We start from the raw sequence: 17734 nt of genomic DNA on the forward strand, positions 1-17734 counted from the left end.
ATAAAAATTACCAATATACACTTATTACGGGAAATGCTTATAAATTGCTTTTTTCCCTGCAGTTACTACTGCATCAAGGCTTCACTTCCTGGATAACATGGTGATGTCCCAACTGACTCCCAGAGCTGTGCGGGCTGTGCCTGCTGGAGAGAATGGTGGCGGAGGGATGCTCAGTGTCCCTCAGTGGTGTCCCTCAGGTCCCCCTGCATCATCCATTCCAGCAGCCACAGCCCGCACAGCTCTGGGAGTCGGGACGTGACATCACCATTTATCCAGGAAGTGACATCACCATTTTATCCAGGAAGTGAAGCCTTGATGCAGTAGTAAGTGCAGGGAAAATAGCAATTTACAAGCATTTCCCGTAATAAGTGTATATTGGGGATTTGTATAACTTTTGGGGAACAATACAATTCTTTAATAAAAATTTTTGCCGGGCTTCTCCTTTAATGCACTCAATATGAGGTAAGAACAGTAGACATGTTTTTGTGTTATTAGTTTAGTTATATTGTACTGAATTGTATTAGTAATCAATGCAAATATCAGGATCACTCCTAGGGGTTCACTTGCTTTTTCTCCCTGCACTGTGGAATTTTACTTTGTTTTTGCAACTTCATAGATAGATATAATTGTGACACCACACACACCTCCTTGTCAGAACATAATAGACAGCGGCAGGCAGGCACCTGCCTCAGGTGAGTCACAAAGGCTCAGATACACATTAGGGTTGTGTTGTGCCGGTGGCAGGGATACATCAGTCACTAATGGTTTGTCAGTGGGGCTGAGTCACGTTGTCACTGGCCGCACTGTAAATTGTATCTCTCGGCACACGTGTGCTGCCATTGCCGGCAGGTGTGTAAGGATCTTGCAGGCGCGTGTGCTGTTAACCATTTTACTGCTGTGTATGCTAAAGACAATACATGTTATCATGTACGGCTGTAAAACCAGTTCTCTTGGTCTTAACCCTGTCATAGTGTGACATAACAACCGGGGTGATGTGCGGGATCAGAAACATCAACAAGCTCAGCCCCATCTGCAAACATGTGTGGCCTCCATTACGAAATGAGTTGGTACTCTCACTTAAAGGAGCACACTGGTTTTCTGCTCTAGTCCAATACAGACCTGTGATTACAAAAGACTGGAGACATTAGACACCTGCTATACTGTGTCCGCAACTGTGGTTATGGTTGAAGTACCAAGAACTAGGGGTCATATCAGACTAAAGGTAATAAGTGACAGGCAAAGTTGCTATGGGAATCTGTATCAAGATTGGTGGAATGAGTTGAGGACAATGGGGTCGGAGTAAAATAGATCAGGAGATCAGTAGCATTCTGGCAGAACAGTGGCAGAAAAAAAGTGGAACCAACCAGGGGTCTGCTTAAGGGCTAGTTCCACACAGAGCAAAAGCAGCGGAACTCCACCTTGCTTCATGTTACCCTGTTTCTCTTTGGGAGGGCTTGTGCGCCTCCGCTGAAAGAATTAACATGAAAAATTATTTCAACAGAGAGCCCTCCCGTAGAGAAACAGTGTCACATTGAAGCAGGCAGGGTTCCGCCACTTTTGCTGTGTGAACTTGCCCTTATAAAGGTCATGTCGTGTCGGGATGTGATACTTTATAGAGTTTAAGCTAGGGCTATAAGGCAAGTCACGCAGCCAAAGATTGCAATAAATGACAATGGGGAGATTTAGCAATATGCAACTTGCTGCCACCACAATCTCATAGTTACAGCTGTAAGACAACAACATTCACTATCATTAGCTGTGATGCAGCCATGAGACTCTGTGTCCCCTTATAAGCCTCATCTTATTTACCTCACCAGTGCCCATGATGGTATAGGGGGAGCTTATGCCTCTTTGGGCTTCTTCATGTAAATGAACAGAGCCTGTCTGCAGAGCTGCTATATATATATATATATATATATATATATATATATATATATAGTTCCCTCTCCACCAATGATCACTGTGTTTTTCTGGTGCACAGAGGATCTTGATCCGGCTGTAACTAGCAGATTCTGGTCTGGGACTAATCCATAGATGCAGCCTCTTTACATGGAGGGAAATCAGCCAGATACAGACTTATTTTTTTTTCTTTGCAAAAGCAGCCAGGCCAAGATGGAAACGGGTGTCCAGGGATAACTAATGTGTGTTCCTGGTACTTCACATTCACCAAGACAAGAATATAATGTATGAACACCGGACACCAAGCAAAATGCATTCATGTCCTGCAGGATGTACATACAGGTTCAGAGAGGTATACGCTGGGGAGAGATAATTTTACAATTATTTTTAGAATTTCTTTTAAATTATATACTTTTTTAAAATCACATTTTATTCTAAGTATTTATTAACAGGCTTCAAAAATATTACATCACTGAAAGAGTAGTAGATGCTTGGAAGAAGCGTCCTGTAGATGTGATTTGTAAATCTACAGTAAATAACTGTAAACCTGCTAGGGCTAAACATATATCTACCAGCTTCGCTTGTAATGTAAATTCACTCATCACTATTAACTTTAAAAAAAGCAATGTCTTAGCAAAAAAAAGAAAATTTCCATAGCTGACTATGTCCAAGTTATGGATGGTGTCATTGGAAACCTCAGCTAATCCCAATTCTATTACTGAAGCCCAGAGATGAGATGATTGTAAAAAAGATGTCTAATAAATACACAATGCACGTAGCATCCAGATGTGAGAAGATGCAGCGCTGAACCTGACTGCGTTGTACTCTGAATGACACAAAATGCCAGGGGGCGCCCATGAGGAACCCTGCAGCCAATAAAATCTGCTCCTCAGCTGTTTGTAGGTGACATTTTAGAAAACAAGACAAAACCTCTGAACATTTGCACATATTTATTCCCCACGTGAAAGATTCTGTACATCTTATGTTACAAGAGTATAAATATAGTGTATCTATCTCAGACATCAGCTGTAAGCCCTCTGGACATCAAAACATCAAATATTTCTGTTCCTTTAATGATTTGGATGAGTTAGAGGGGGGAAAATACATTTAAAGAAACATTTACATTGTATAGAAATAATATAATACAAAGTAGCAGCATTTATATAGTGTCAGAACACTGTGGCTCACTGCCTGATTTACAACGCCACCTGGTGGTAAGACATGGGAATGCATGAGGATCGGTACAATGATACTAAGGAGTGTGAACGCTCTGGCGATGCTGATCTTAACTCGAGTAAATAGATGAGAGGCTCGACTTGCCCTTTAAATAGATGCAGTCTTTGGTTTATTCCCAGGCAGGTGCATCCATGTCAATATTTCATAATTATTGAGTAATTAAATGTTTGGCAATTCTAACCACTCTGCTTATTCACTGTCTATACCCAGGGCCTACAGAGCCGTCCCTGACCTTGTACCTCCCAGTGCGGAAGATGTATTTCCGTTGTGTCCAGACAGTGCTCTGTGAGCTGTACAGATCAGCAGCCTATTCTGATGTTTTGCTGCAGTGTATCAGCTCTGATAACATGTATCCATCTGGAGTGCAGCTTGCTTATCTCACAGGGGCTGGATGTAATTGTAACAAGGATTGGCGGCTATAGATGTAAACTACAATGCCCCTGTGTTCTGGCAGCAAGCAGAAAGCTTAGAAATGATGAGATGAATCACAGGGTATTAGAAAGTTGTAGAACCCTTCAGTGTATAGTGATAATAAATGCCAGACCCCACAGGCAGTAGCTTAGCTTCCTCCAGTACCCAGTTGTTGAGGAGGAAGAACCAGCCCCAAAGCCACAAGTTAAGCAACCAGTGCCCCCAACCCCAGTGCTCAGGATTTGTTATAAGGTTATGTGTAGTGTGAGTACTGGTCCATCAAAATGCTCTTCCCTGTCCCTGTCACTGCACGCCTACCAAGATACATCCCCAATCACCCCCAAAGCTCTGCAGGTCTCCCAACAAACAGTAAAGCTAAAATTGATAAAATACAGAAAAGTTTTAAGATGCAGCAGAGCTGAGACTGTCAGAGGTAGCAGAGCCAGGCTGTAGGATGCAAAGCAGAGTTTGCCCGATGCAGAAAAGCTCAGTTATTATATCTGTATCAGGAATCAGATGCAGAAAAGCTCAGTTATGTCTGTATCAGGACTCAGATGCAGAAAAGCTCAGTTATGTCTGTATCAGGACTCAGATGCAGAAAAGCTCAGTTGTTATGTCTGTATCAGGACTCAGATGCAGAAAAGTTCAGTTGTTATAGCTGTATGAGGACTCAGATGCAGAAAAAGTTCAGTTGTTATGGCTGTATGAGGACTCAGATGCAGAAAAAGCTCAGTTGTTATGGCTGTATCAGGACTCAGATGCAGAAAAGCTCAGTTATAGCTGTATGAGGACTCAGATGCAGAAAAGCTCAGTTATAGGTGTATCAGGACTCAGATGCAGAAAAGCTCAGTTATAGCTGTATGAGGACTCAGCAAATACCTGATAATCCAGAAAATGCAACAGTGCATAAATCAGTCATGGAGTGTTGAATGAAAACAAAGGGGTGACCTATGGTTATAACTGTGCACATAGTAATTCAGTACTGGTGAGACACCTCCGCACTGTCATCAAGGCCTTTTAGTAGTAAAAGGCGTGATTTATAAAAAGGATTTATGAATTATTAGAATTTATCACCAATTCCTCCTCCCTTCATAACACCAGGTAATAGGATATATATAAATACACGGTGTGCAGTCACAAGACCAGTCCAGGGTATACATAGAATCTTAGTGTTATCCCCCCATACTCTCTGTACAGGTCTCCCTGACGGCACCATGTACTGCTCTATGACTATGACTCCACATTGACTAGCAGCAGTTGTGACCCAGTTGGAGAATTTCTTGCATCTCTTACGAAACATCTTAGTTGCTGGGTCCTGGATTTCTCTTCTCCATATTTGTTAATGGAGCCAGCCCAGTTTATGTATGGTGTCCAGCTTTGACTATGATCTTGGAAGACGCCATGTTGAATCTTACTCCCAGTTGCGTTTGTTCATGTAACATGGTTCCACTAACTTGGCCTCCGTCACATCCAAGGTCCTTGTTCTTTATTCACTTGCATCAACCATCCTTAAGGCAAAATTTCCACACTTGCTGCATCCCTTGGGAGGGCTCACATCATAAGAACCTCTGCAGCTCACTCCACCTTCCATATGGCCACTTTTCCATCTTGATCCCCGGATCCGCTCAGGACGTACCTGTCCTCTGCAGAACACAAAGACTTCACTATGTCAATGTGAGCTACCAGCTCCTTGTCCACCGTCTTCTTCTCCGCGTCTATTACGTAGATCTTTCCTTTCTGTTTACCCTGTGATATTCCTTTGCTGCCGACCCAGATCTATGAAAAGAGATAGGCAGTGTTATTAAAGGGGAGCTCCAGGGTATTCTCCCCATCCAGCAGCCACGAAGCTGTCCACATGTCACATAATATTATAATATAATATTTTGTTGTGGACAATATATTTTCTTTATGGTGTTTTGATGTAGGTATTATATTTGAAAGTAAAAATCTCATTTTGGGTCACTTTGGGTAAATTTGATGTTCTCATGTAGGTTTAATCCCTTATTACAATGCTGTATGATTCACTAAACTGTGCACTAATTCAGAGGCAACTGTTACGATAACCTGGCAGCTTCTTCCTTATGGATCTTTTCTTTTTGTGTATAGGGACCCTTGACAGACAGATGATATCAGTGCACCCGTACAGTGACATCACTAAGGGGTTGCACAGAATTAAAAATACTTCTTTAAAATATAGAGCTAGACCTGATCATTGGTTGTGTCTGGTATTGCAGTAATACGAGACAGAACCTGTGGACAGGGGTGGGTTCCTGTACAAACGATATATAACATGAGGTCAGCCAAACGTGGTGATGGCTAGGATTGGGGGGGGGTCTACCTCCTTGCCCAAGGCTCCTGGTCACTCGGGTGCTGCCTCATTGCAACAAATTATGCACCAAATACCAGAAAGTGGTTCTGCATCGGCCCTCGCTACCTGTTGTTTTACTTTCAGCATGCACGTGATGACGGAGCAGTCCTGCAGCAGGATCTTGTGCGGGTCCTTGGAGAAATCACTCATATCGAACACACAGATCTCATTGCCACCTTTACATGACACCCACAGCTGTGACTTCTAGGGGAGAAAGAAGAGGTTAGCGACTACTAAATGCACGGTCCATGTATGAGGATACAATGTATATGGTGCCGCACCTCTGGGCAGAGCAGGATGGTGTAGAAGGCAGAGCTGATTTTCCGCAGGTTCTCTGTAATCTTCAGCTGTCTGCAGTCCTGCTTCTTTTTGTTAGTTACGAGGACAAAGTCTTTAGTGCCTGAAAGGGTTAAGAGAACAACAGGTAAATGGCAGCGGTGGAGACGCTCTGGAGTCTACATTAGTCGGGCATTTAGTTCTGGTGAAAAAGTCTGCTATGGACCAAGATTAGGGGTGCAATCCATTCTATGCATATTATAGAAGCTGATGGTTGCATGCTGCACCTGATCAATGTAAGTCTATAGCAAGCCCAGAGCCCGCACTACTCACAGTACAGCAGAAGATCATCGTGCATCTTCATAGACGTGATGTCCCCATACTGGAGCTGGAACCTCTGCTGGATCTTCAAGGTGCTGACGTCCCAGACGATGACTTTTCCATCGGTGCTGCAGGAGTAAGCTAATCTACGAGAGCACACAGAGGCAAAGAGCCATTGGAGGGGACACAGACACAATGACAAGACTTGTGCAGATTACAGTGTGATGAACGATCGGGACAGGAGAGAGGCAACGTGGATTCCTTCCACTCCTCCTCCTAAGCTTAAAGGGGTAGTCTGACAAATTAATTTTTTTTTTACATTTCTTTCTAAAGTTTTATAATTTCATTTTATTACACAGACAGCTTACCCAGGTGTAATGTCTATTCTAATGCATTAGTTAGACATATGGCGAGGCTCAGTATACCTGCAGCAGCCCTAGAGGTATGCAACTGTGCCAGGGCTTGAGCAGCCCCACAGTTCCCAACAGAGGGCAGTGTCACCCTTAGGGTATGTTCCCACTGAGGAATAGGCAAGGAATTTCAAGTGGAATCCACGCTTAATTTTACGTGTATTCCACTTGAAAGTCCGCCCGTAAAATATGCACAGAGCAATGTCCTATTATGTTTAATGGGATTTCCGCTCTGTTGTTCAAACGGTGGAATTGAGGCGCAGAATGTTTCGCCGCAAGTCCATTTTCTGGCCACAGAATTGACATGTCAATTCTTTGGGCGAATTCTGCTAGAGAAATCCCATAGAAGTCATTGAGGCTTTGAATTTCTGCTTTCCACTCGAATTCCGCCAGAATTGAAGAAGAGGAAATTTAAAGCAGAAAACTTTCCTTTTCAATTCCTCACCTATTCTTCAGTGTAAACATACCCTTACTGTTGCCAGTCAATGTAAAAAAAATAAATTAAAATAATTACCCAGAATATTTTTGTAGTGAAGCTGCATCATAATAATAATAATAATAATAATAATAATAATAATAATAATAATGTACAATACTTGTAGCCTAACACATGCAGGGGGAGCTCCTCTATGAAGACTCGCTCCTTACCGCTTCCGATTGTCACTGCTGTCCATGATGATGTCCACAAGCTCCCCATGGTGGTTGTTCAGCTGCTTGTTGCAGGACATGCTGTGTGTATTAATGATGTAGATGATGGAGTCGCTAGATCCAATCCACACCTGACTCTGCTCGACTCCCACCATGCACCTCTAGGGGGCGACACGAGTTACAGAATGTTCAGCAGTGTTAGGTGTAATAGCTGAATAATGCATTGCATGCTTGAGTTAGGGATCAGTACAAGATAAGCAGTGACTGGGGTAGATCTGACACATTGCAGCACCAGAAAAATACAGCTAAAAATTAGCAGAAATGCTCCATATCTATCTAATGGATCCTTAAGATGACTTTGTATGCGCCAACACCGTTGTGCAGCTCACCAGTTTAGTGGTTCCCACTTTAAGGCAGTGTTGTTGGATGGACCAGGTGGAGGCGTTGAACACAACCACTTTTCCCTCCCCTAGGGCGCACCACAGTTTGGGGCAGTCGTCCCTCAGTGAAGCGTCCAATTGTCCTGGAAGAGAAACAAATTGGGATATTACATGTGGGGTCGGTGATATGACCCAAAAAGAAAACGGATAAATGTCTATGTTAATCTTTTTTTTGTTTTTTGCTGGTGTGGGGAGCAAGAATCCTCCTGTAACCATAGCAGGCAGGCGGAGGCCGTCACACCTCAATTTTTTTTCCAGATTGGAGCTATATGCTAAAACATGTTGTAATGTAATTAATTTAATTTTGTGTATTATTATGGGGGCAGTCATTTTGCATAAGCTGTTTTTAAGAGCATTTAGAGATATGATTTAAAGCAAGCCCCATAGCCACAGGCAACAACAGTCTGGGAAAAAGAAAAAGGGGAATGATTCTGGGCATGCTCTGTGACATGTGCAGAGGTGCGTCAGGTGGTATCTATATACTGGTGTCACCTCTCCCTGTACTCCTGTCTATGTTATCTATATACTAGTGTCACCCATCACTGTATTCCTGTGTTTGTTATCTATATACTGGTCACTGTATTCCAGTCTGTGATAAGGAGGACACTGCTGGAAAGGAATCTGTACAGAACAAGTCTTAGGGCCCTATTCCACCGGACGATTATCGTTCGCATAATCGTTAACAATTAACGATCTCAAACGACCGTTATTGCGGAAGACCTGAAAACGTTCACTCATTTCCATGGAGTGATAATCGTTACTTATGTTTTACGTTTTTCCTTCGCTATTGCATTCGTATCTACTGCGAACGACCGAACGACGTCTTATTCAATGCGAACGATTTGCGAACGTTTTGCGAACGAGCAACAATAAAAATAGGTCCAGGTCTTATAAAGCGATCAACGATTTCTCGTTCGCTCGTTGATCGTTAACTGCATTTCAACCGAACGATTATCGTTTAGATTCGAACGATTTAACGATAATCTGAACGATAATCGTCCGATGTAATAGGGCCCTTAGTTTTGGGCCTAGTGGTCAGATGATTTCAGGATTGCTATATAATAATATATATAGTATTTATACACACTAAAATGGAAAATTTGGGTAAAAAAAAAAAAAACATAACCAAAACACAAACAAAGCCATAAAAAGGTCTTCAGAATGTTTTACTTAGGGTACTATTACACCAAGCGTTTTTTTGATGACTAACGATTAACGATAAACGATCTTAAACAACCACTACGGCAAACAACCCGAAATCGTTCACCCAATTACACGGAACGATGATCGTTATTTAAGATTGTTCTTGCGGTCGTTTAGTCATCTCTATTGCGTACGTTTCAGCTATGACTTCTTATTCCACCGAACGATGTGCGAATGATTTACCAAAGATCAGAGGATAAAAATAGGTCCAGATCCTATTAAACGATCAACGATTACTTGTTGGTCGAAACTATTATCGTTCAAATCCAAACGATCTAATGATTTTTTGAACGATAATCGTCCCGTGGAATAGGGCCCTTAAAAAGAATAGGTCATTTTCTGATGACACATTTCCCCTTGAAAGGGAATCTGTCAGCTACAATTTACATTCCAAACTGCTGACACTGTTAGATGCTGTTATATCAGGGAGACACATGGTACCTTTCATATATCTGTCTGTGCTTCCAGAACATAAAAAAAATGCTTTTATTCTGTGGTGTTAAGTATCAAACAGGTGTTTGCAAGGCCCCTGGAGTGCTGAGGACTGTAATGCCTCCTCACTCCCCTTCCCATCCCTATCCCTGCTGGACTGACAGTGATTTAGAAGCTGTGAATAAGGATGGGAGGTGGAACGAGGAGGCTCCCAGCAGAGAAGGGGAAATGCAGTGTGGCATTAGGTAGAAAACCTCCTTTATTAAAAAATACAGCATGGTTATTGCAGAGGGACTCACCGGGTGTGTAGAGCAGAACATCCACTGACTGAGGGACCGTCTCCCCCGCACAAGGGTTAATCCTGTGCTTCAGCGTCTCCGCAGTCGTCTTTGGTATTGTAGAAACTACAATGCAACAAAACACAATAATAGCAATGAAGGGGACTGGATCACACGGGAGAACAGATACATGTTTTACCCAACATGAACAAAAACTCCTTTAGGATTGGCACACTTGATTTTACGTCTATAAATAAGTGGCGTCCTATACAGTGACTTCAGATGGAAATATAATGCATGGCTGGCTGATGTCTATGGGCAGCGTAATACTGGGGTATCGCCTGCAGAGGTTACAGATCCACCGCACAGAAATCAGGGTCCCCACCTTCATTCCTCATCTTGTCGAAGTAAGACAGCTTGGACGCAGCGTAGATCGACTTCGCCGTCTGCAGCGCTCTGACCACAGCGTTCATGAGCAGGACGTTTGTCAGGGCCTCCTGTACGTACTGAGGGTCCTGTATATAAAGCAGATCTCAGTATCATAAGTTACTAGCTTCCTATCCTCATGATCTGCACTGCTTATGAATGCAATCTATTGATCTCTGTTATCAGCCACTGGAGGCTGACTGCAGGGTTCTTTAAAGGGGCAATTTTTATTTATTTCAAATCACCTCTTTGTCAGAAACCACTTCTTGCAGGACGCACAGCAGCTGATAAGTACTGGAAGACTTGAGATTTTATCAATAGAAGTAGATTACAAATCTATATAACTTTCTGACACAAGTTGATTTGAAAGTAAACTGAGTTCCCCTTTAAGACTGACAAAGTCTGGAAAACCCTGCCCCCCAATATCTACTTTATGTCTGCTCCTCTTACAACACTGCCGCATTTTATCAGCCGTTCACGTTAGTTCCCCTTCTGAGGATGCTGAACAGCCTGGTTTCACATAAGGCCGTGTAATATTCGGCCTAAGTAATCCAGATCAGGTTTACATGCATATATAGCTGAATGTCGGCCTGCCGCTTGTAAAGCCAGCAATGTATCACTACTAAAATACATTTATGCTGTGAACAAAAAAGTAAAACATAAGGAATTTATCTTAAAATGGCGAGCAAGCTCCCTAACGTACCACCCATTTTATGAAGTTGCGGCTTAGTATCAAGTATAGAAGAGATTACAAAACACAATATAATACAGACCTTGTGAGTGTCAGCCATGTTCCTACCAGCCCACATCTCCTTGATCATCATTTGCCACAGTTCACATTCACCTTTCAGGTTTGCTTCAAACACATCCTTCCTTGTGGAAGCCTTAATGCGAAGAGTCTGAATCCTCAGGAGCAAGAAGGCCGTAGTGGAGATCTTCACATCCTGCAAAAAGAGCAGAGAATGATAGATAGATAGATAGATAGATAGATAGATAGATAGATAGGAGATATATAGATAGATAGATAGATAGATAGATAGATAGATAGATAGATGATTGATAGATAGATGATAGATAGATAGATAGATAGATAGATAGATAGATAGATAGGAGATAGATAGATAGATAGGAGATAGATATAGAGATAGATAGATAGATAGATAGATATATAGAGAAAATCCGCGGCACACCGAAGTCGTGAAGGTTTGTAGTTTATTCAAATCATAAGTGCAGCAATCCAACAGACGCAACGTTTCGGTGATCACTTATCACCATTTTCAAGCGTATCTTGTGAGACATTCAAGGGCTTTTTAAAGCCATACAAACAGTGTGATTGGTTTACAAAAAAAATGGCAAATACTTTACACATGTGCAGAAAAACAATTCATTGGAAAGTGTCCACGTACTGCCCTCTTGGGGGCGTATACATTCACATTGGTAATCTTAGGTCACAAGGGCCGATTTCATCCCGCCCACTGTGATGCGTGCATAAGCAATGAAAAAGTCCGTGACAGTGTCCGTGCATCGCACACAGTGAAAATAAAAACAATGACCACTTGAAGAAGAGGGTGATCAATCACCACTTAGAGATTAGAAAAAGTAAAAAATAACTGTATACTTTCGGATCCGGGCTCACCACCTTCTCCAATGTCTGTAGTAGTCACGTTAGATCATCCATCGCATCCTGTATTGTCATGACGACCGGAGCGGAATGCAGCCAGGAGCTCCACGTCAGCAGCTTATTGTGGCAATTGTAAAACATGGCCCGGGGATACTATGGTCCAATTAAGGATCACTGTATACCCACGTCCCCAGGATTCCGGTCACTTACCCGGGTAAGGGGAAGATCTCTTCATCCCGGAGACAAGGCCAATGTTCCGGACCCCTCCAGGTCCACATTAGGGAAACGCTTCAATGCCGCTCAATGTGAAATGCTCCAAATTGAGACCTATTATGCTCCACAGGTTCGCGAAATAAGGGTGAAAAATTCATGACATCAGATTCCAGAAGGTAACGGTGAGTCCTGTCCTCCAGCATAGTACTCAGGTCTGAGAAAAAAAGAAAAAAGGTAAGTATACAAATATAATGTAATAGAATGTTTCACTAATGTTTAATCAGTAACATGAAGTGGACAAATAGGGCAAGTGGATATGATGCTCTTATTATTCATTTTAGCATCTCATTTTTAATTTTATATTCTACGTTTAGACCCTGTGGGGTTAAGGATTTTAGTCTGTAGATCCATTCTAATTCTCTTTTTTTCAAGAGCATATGTCTGTTACCCCCATATTTAAGAGGTGGTACTCTGTCGATCGCCATGACTTTGAGGTCACTCTCTTGATGGTTCATATCTACACAGTGTTTGGAAACTGGTAGATCTAGTCTTTTTTTTCTTACCGAATATCGGTGTTGTCCAAAACGTGTTCTTAAGTCATGAGTGGTTTCTCTTACATATATTTTTTTACACGGACACCAAATAACGTAAATTATCCAGTCTGTAGTGCATGTGAGGAAATATCTGATCTTGTAGCTATACTGAGTCTCAGGATGGATAAAATGAGTACCCTTAACTACCTGCTTACATGTCACGCAGCCAACACAGGGGAAGCATCCTAGTCTGGGGGCAGTGAGAAATGTTTGTGTGTTTTCTTTTTTTCTTAGAAACATCTGATTTCACTAGTCTGTCTCGTATATTCTGGTTGCGTCTATAGGAAAGTAAAGGTGGAATTTGGAACTCGCTAATGTTGGGATATGAGTCTCTCAGGATACGCCAATGTTTCTGTACAATACGGCCAACATGAGGGGAGCAATCCGTGTAGGTTGAAATAAATGGTATGCGTTTGTTCGTATTTAATGATCTTGTCTTTTTTTGTAGTAATGTGTCTCTAGGGGTATCAATCACTTTGTCTCTACATTCATTCAGTAATGTGAGAGGATAACCCCTATTGTGGAAATCAGTTGTCATCTTTTGAAGCGCTGGTGTAAGTTTGTTATCCTCATCAATAATGCGTCTTGCTCTCAGCATTTGACTATGTGGTAAAGATCTTATCATTCTTCTGGGGTGACAACTGGAAAAATGAAGTGTGGTATTGGAGTCACTAGGTTTTCTGTAAATATCAGTACTTAATTTATTGCCCTTGCGTGTAATCATGACATCCAAAAATTGCATGTGTGTTTCAGAGTAATTGATGGTAAATTTAATTGTTCTGTCAATGCTGTTTAGGCATGTGACAAAGGTGAGTAGTTCATTCACCCCTCCCCCCCACAACAGGAACACGTCATCTATGTAACGCTTCCATATCAGAACATTCTGAAAATGGGGTGTCACATAGATTTTATGTTCTTCCAAATAAGCCATAACGATGTTTGCGTAAGTGGGGGCGACATTCGCCCCCATCGCCACGCCACGTGTCTGTAGATAAACCTTGTCATTAAAGGAAAAGTAGTTATTAGAAAGGACTAAAATAAGTAACTGCATGATGAAATCACTTTCCTTGTTATTAAGTGTAAGTTGGTGTAAAGATGAAGCAATGGCTGTTAGACCCATGTCTTGCTCTATAGACGTATAGAGACTTACAATGTCAAGCGTAACTAAAAACATTTTTTCAGGTAATTCAATGTCCTTTATCTTATTCAGAAAGTCTGTAGTGTCTTGCAGGTATGAGCTGGCCCCCGTGGCAAGGGGTCTCAAAACTCTGTCCAAAAAAATCGAGATGTTACTGAGGATGGAATTTCTCCCGGAGACAATGGGTCTCCCTGGTGGATTCATAAGGTTTTTATGGATTTTTGGCAAAAAATACAGTAGTGGCGTTCTGGGATATTCAACAGTAAGAAAATTTGCCACCTGTTCATCAATGATATTTAGACCAAGTGCTTCCTGCAAGACACTATCTATCTTTCTTTTTATAGTAAACTTAGGATCACAGAGTAATTCTCGGTAAACTTCATTGTCACCTAGTTGTCGGTATGCTTCATCAAGGTATTGTTTGCGATCCATGACCACAATCCCCCCTCCCTTATCGGCAGGTTTGATAATGAGATTGTGGTCATGGATCAAGGAATTAAGGCTTGCCATATCATCACAGGTAAGGTTTGGTTGAAATACATTTTCAAAAAAATCATTTTCACCCAACATACTTATGTCCTGTTTAATCAGGTTTTGAAATGTTTCTACTGCTGCAGGGACCTGCGGGGGAGAGAAATCACTAGCAGTTCTAAGACCCAGATTTTTCAGATCAAAAATCTTTTTACATGTAGTAGCATCACTACTGGAAATTAGTTTAGGTACATTATCAAACCAGATAGTCAGATTAACACGTCTAATAAGTCTAGAAATGTCTAAGTCCAGCTCAAACCAATCTGGCTTTGAGCTGGGGCAAAAATTAAGACCTTTAGAGAGCAAATTGATATACTGTTTAGATAAAGAAACAGATGAAATATTTACCACTACTACTTCTTTTTGTTCTTCCCCACTTTTGGGGTATTGTTCTTGCTGTTGAGCCTCGTACGCCTTTCTTTTACAGGATCTTTTTCTGTGGCGTCCTCCCCGTCTGGTTTTGGAACATCTCGGGGGCGCACATCTAAAAAAGCATCAGTGTTGTTCTCTGATGTCGCAGGTATAGTATCCTTTTTCTTGTTTTTTTTAAAATTAGTATTCCGTTCTGGAAGCACTTGGTCTAAATATCATTGATGAACAGGTGGCAAATTTTCTTACTGTTGAATATCCCAGAACGCCACTACTGTATTTTTTGCCAAAAATCCATAAAAACCTTATGAATCCACCAGGGAGACCCATTGTCTCCGGGAGAAATTCCATCCTCAGTAACATCTCGATTTTTTTGGACAGAGTTTTGAGACCCCTTGCCACGGGGGCCAGCTCATACCTGCAAGACACTACAGACTTTCTGAATAAGATAAAGGACATTGAATTACCTGAAAAAATGTTTTTAGTTACGCTTGACATTGTAAGTCTCTATACGTCTATAGAGCAAGACATGGGTCTAACAGCCATTGCTTCATCTTTACACCAACTTACACTTAATAACAAGGAAAGTGATTTCATCATGCAGTTACTTATTTTAGTCCTTTCTAATAACTACTTTTCCTTTAATGACAAGGTTTATCTACAGACACGTGGCGTGGCGATGGGGGCGAATGTCGCCCCCACTTACGCAAACATCGTTATGGCTTATTTGGAAGAACATAAAATCTATGTGACACCCCATTTTCAGAATGTTCTGATATGGAAGCGTTACATAGATGACGTGTTCCTGTTGTGGGGGGGAGGGGTGAATGAACTACTCACCTTTGTCACATGCCTAAACAGCATTGACAGAACAATTAAATTTACCATCAATTACTCTGAAACACACATGCAATTTTTGGATGTCATGATTACACGCAAGGGCAATAAATTAAGTACTGATATTTACAGAAAACCTAGTGACTCCAATACCACACTTCATTTTTCCAGTTGTCACCCCAGAAGAATGATAAGATCTTTACCACATAGTCAAATGCTGAGAGCAAGACGCATTATTGATGAGGATAACAAACTTACACCAGCGCTTCAAAAGATGACAACTGATTTCCACAATAGGGGTTATCCTCTCACATTACTGAATGAATGTAGAGACAAAGTGATTGATACCCCTAGAGACACATTACTACAAAAAAAGACAAGATCATTAAATACGAACAAACGCATACCATTTATTTCAACCTACACGGATTGCTCCCCTCATGTTGGCCGTATTGTACAGAAACATTGGCGTATCCTGAGAGACTCATATCCCAACATTAGCGAGTTCCAAATTCCACCTTTACTTTCCTATAGACGCAACCAGAATATACGAGACAGACTAGTGAAATCAGATGTTTCTAAGAAAAAAGAAAACACACAAACATTTCTCACTGCCCCCAGACTAGGATGCTTCCCCTGTGTTGGCTGCGTGACATGTAAGCAGGTAGTTAAGGGTACTCATTTTATCCATCCTGAGACTCAGTATAGCTACAAGATCAGATATTTCCTCACATGCACTACAGACTGGATAATTTACGTTATTTGGTGTCCGTGTAAAAAAATATATGTAGGAGAAACCACTCATGACTTAAGAACACGTTTTGGACAACACCGATATTCGGTAAGAAAAAAAAGACTAGATCTACCAGTTTCCAAACACTGTGTAGATATGAACCATCAAGAGAGTGACCTCAAAGTCATGGCGATCGACAGAGTACCACCTCTTAAATATGGGGGTAACAGACATATGCTCTTGAAAAAAAGAGAATTAGAATGGATCTACAGATTAAAATCCTTAACCCCACAGGGTCTAAACGTAGAATATAAAATTAAAAATGAGATGCTAAAATGAATAATAAGAGCATCATATCCACTTGCCCTATTTGTCCACTTCATGTTACTGATTAAACATTAGTGAAACATTCTATTACATTATATTTGTATACTTACCTTTTTTCTTTTTTTCTCAGACCTGAGTACTATGCTGGAGGACAGGACTCACCGTTACCTTCTGGAATCTGATGTCATGAATTTTTCACCCTTATTTCGCGAACCTGTGGAGCATAATAGGTCTCAATTTGGAGCATTTCACATTGAGCGGCATTGAAGCGTTTCCCTAATGTGGACCTGGAGGGGTCCGGAACATTGGCCTTGTCTCCGGGATGAAGAGATCTTCCCCTTACCCGGGTAAGTGACCGGAATCCTGGGGACGTGGGTATACAGTGATCCTTAATTGGACCATAGTATCCCCGGGCCATGTTTTACAATTGCCACAATAAGCTGCTGACGTGGAGCTCCTGGCTGCATTCCGCTCCGGTCGTCATGACAATACAGGATGCGATGGATGATCTAACGTGACTACTACAGACATTGGAGAAGGTGGTGAGCCCGGATCCGAAAGTATACAGTTATTTTTTACTTTTTCTAATCTCTAAGTGGTGATTGATCACCCTCTTCTTCAAGTGGTCATTGTTTTTATTTTCACTGTGTGCGATGCACGGACACTGTCACGGACTTTTTCATTGCTTATGCACGCATCACAGTGGGCGGGATGAAATCGGCCCTTGTGACCTAAGATTACCAATGTGAATGTATACGCCCCCAAGAGGGCAGTACGTGGACACTTTCCAATGAATTGTTTTTCTGCACATGTGTAAAGTATTTGCCATTTTTTTTTGTAAACCAATCACACTGTTTGTATGGCTTTAAAAAGCCCTTGAATGTCTCACAAGATACGCTTGAAAATGGTGATAAGTGATCACCGAAACGTTGCGTCTGTTGGATTGCTGCACTTATGATTTGAATAAACTACAAACCTTCACGACTTCGGTGTGCCGCGGATTTTCTCTATATATTTATACTAA

General features: G+C 41.6%; 1 protein-coding gene across 1 annotated transcript in view; it reads right to left on the reverse strand.

The window, feature by feature from the left end:
- Positions 1–1364: 1364 nt before the first annotated feature.
- Positions 1365–17734, reverse strand: part of LOC138778795 (DENN domain-containing protein 3-like) — a gene marked incomplete at its 3' end in the record, with an annotated part of 50905 nt that continues 34535 nt past the window's right edge. Inside the window, 11 exon segments of the mRNA XM_069956531.1 lie at positions 1365–1467; positions 1531–1726; positions 5102–5322; positions 5981–6118; positions 6196–6314; positions 6524–6657; positions 7570–7730; positions 7959–8092; positions 9944–10048; positions 10308–10437; positions 11122–11292. Of these exon segments, the coding sequence (XP_069812632.1) occupies positions 1365–1467; positions 1531–1726; positions 5102–5322; positions 5981–6118; positions 6196–6314; positions 6524–6657; positions 7570–7730; positions 7959–8092; positions 9944–10048; positions 10308–10437; positions 11122–11292 (1612 nt within the window).

Source organism: Dendropsophus ebraccatus, unplaced genomic scaffold, assembly GCF_027789765.1.
Source record: "Dendropsophus ebraccatus isolate aDenEbr1 unplaced genomic scaffold, aDenEbr1.pat pat_scaffold_685_ctg1, whole genome shotgun sequence".
NCBI classification, from domain to species: Eukaryota; Metazoa; Chordata; class Amphibia; order Anura; family Hylidae; genus Dendropsophus; species Dendropsophus ebraccatus.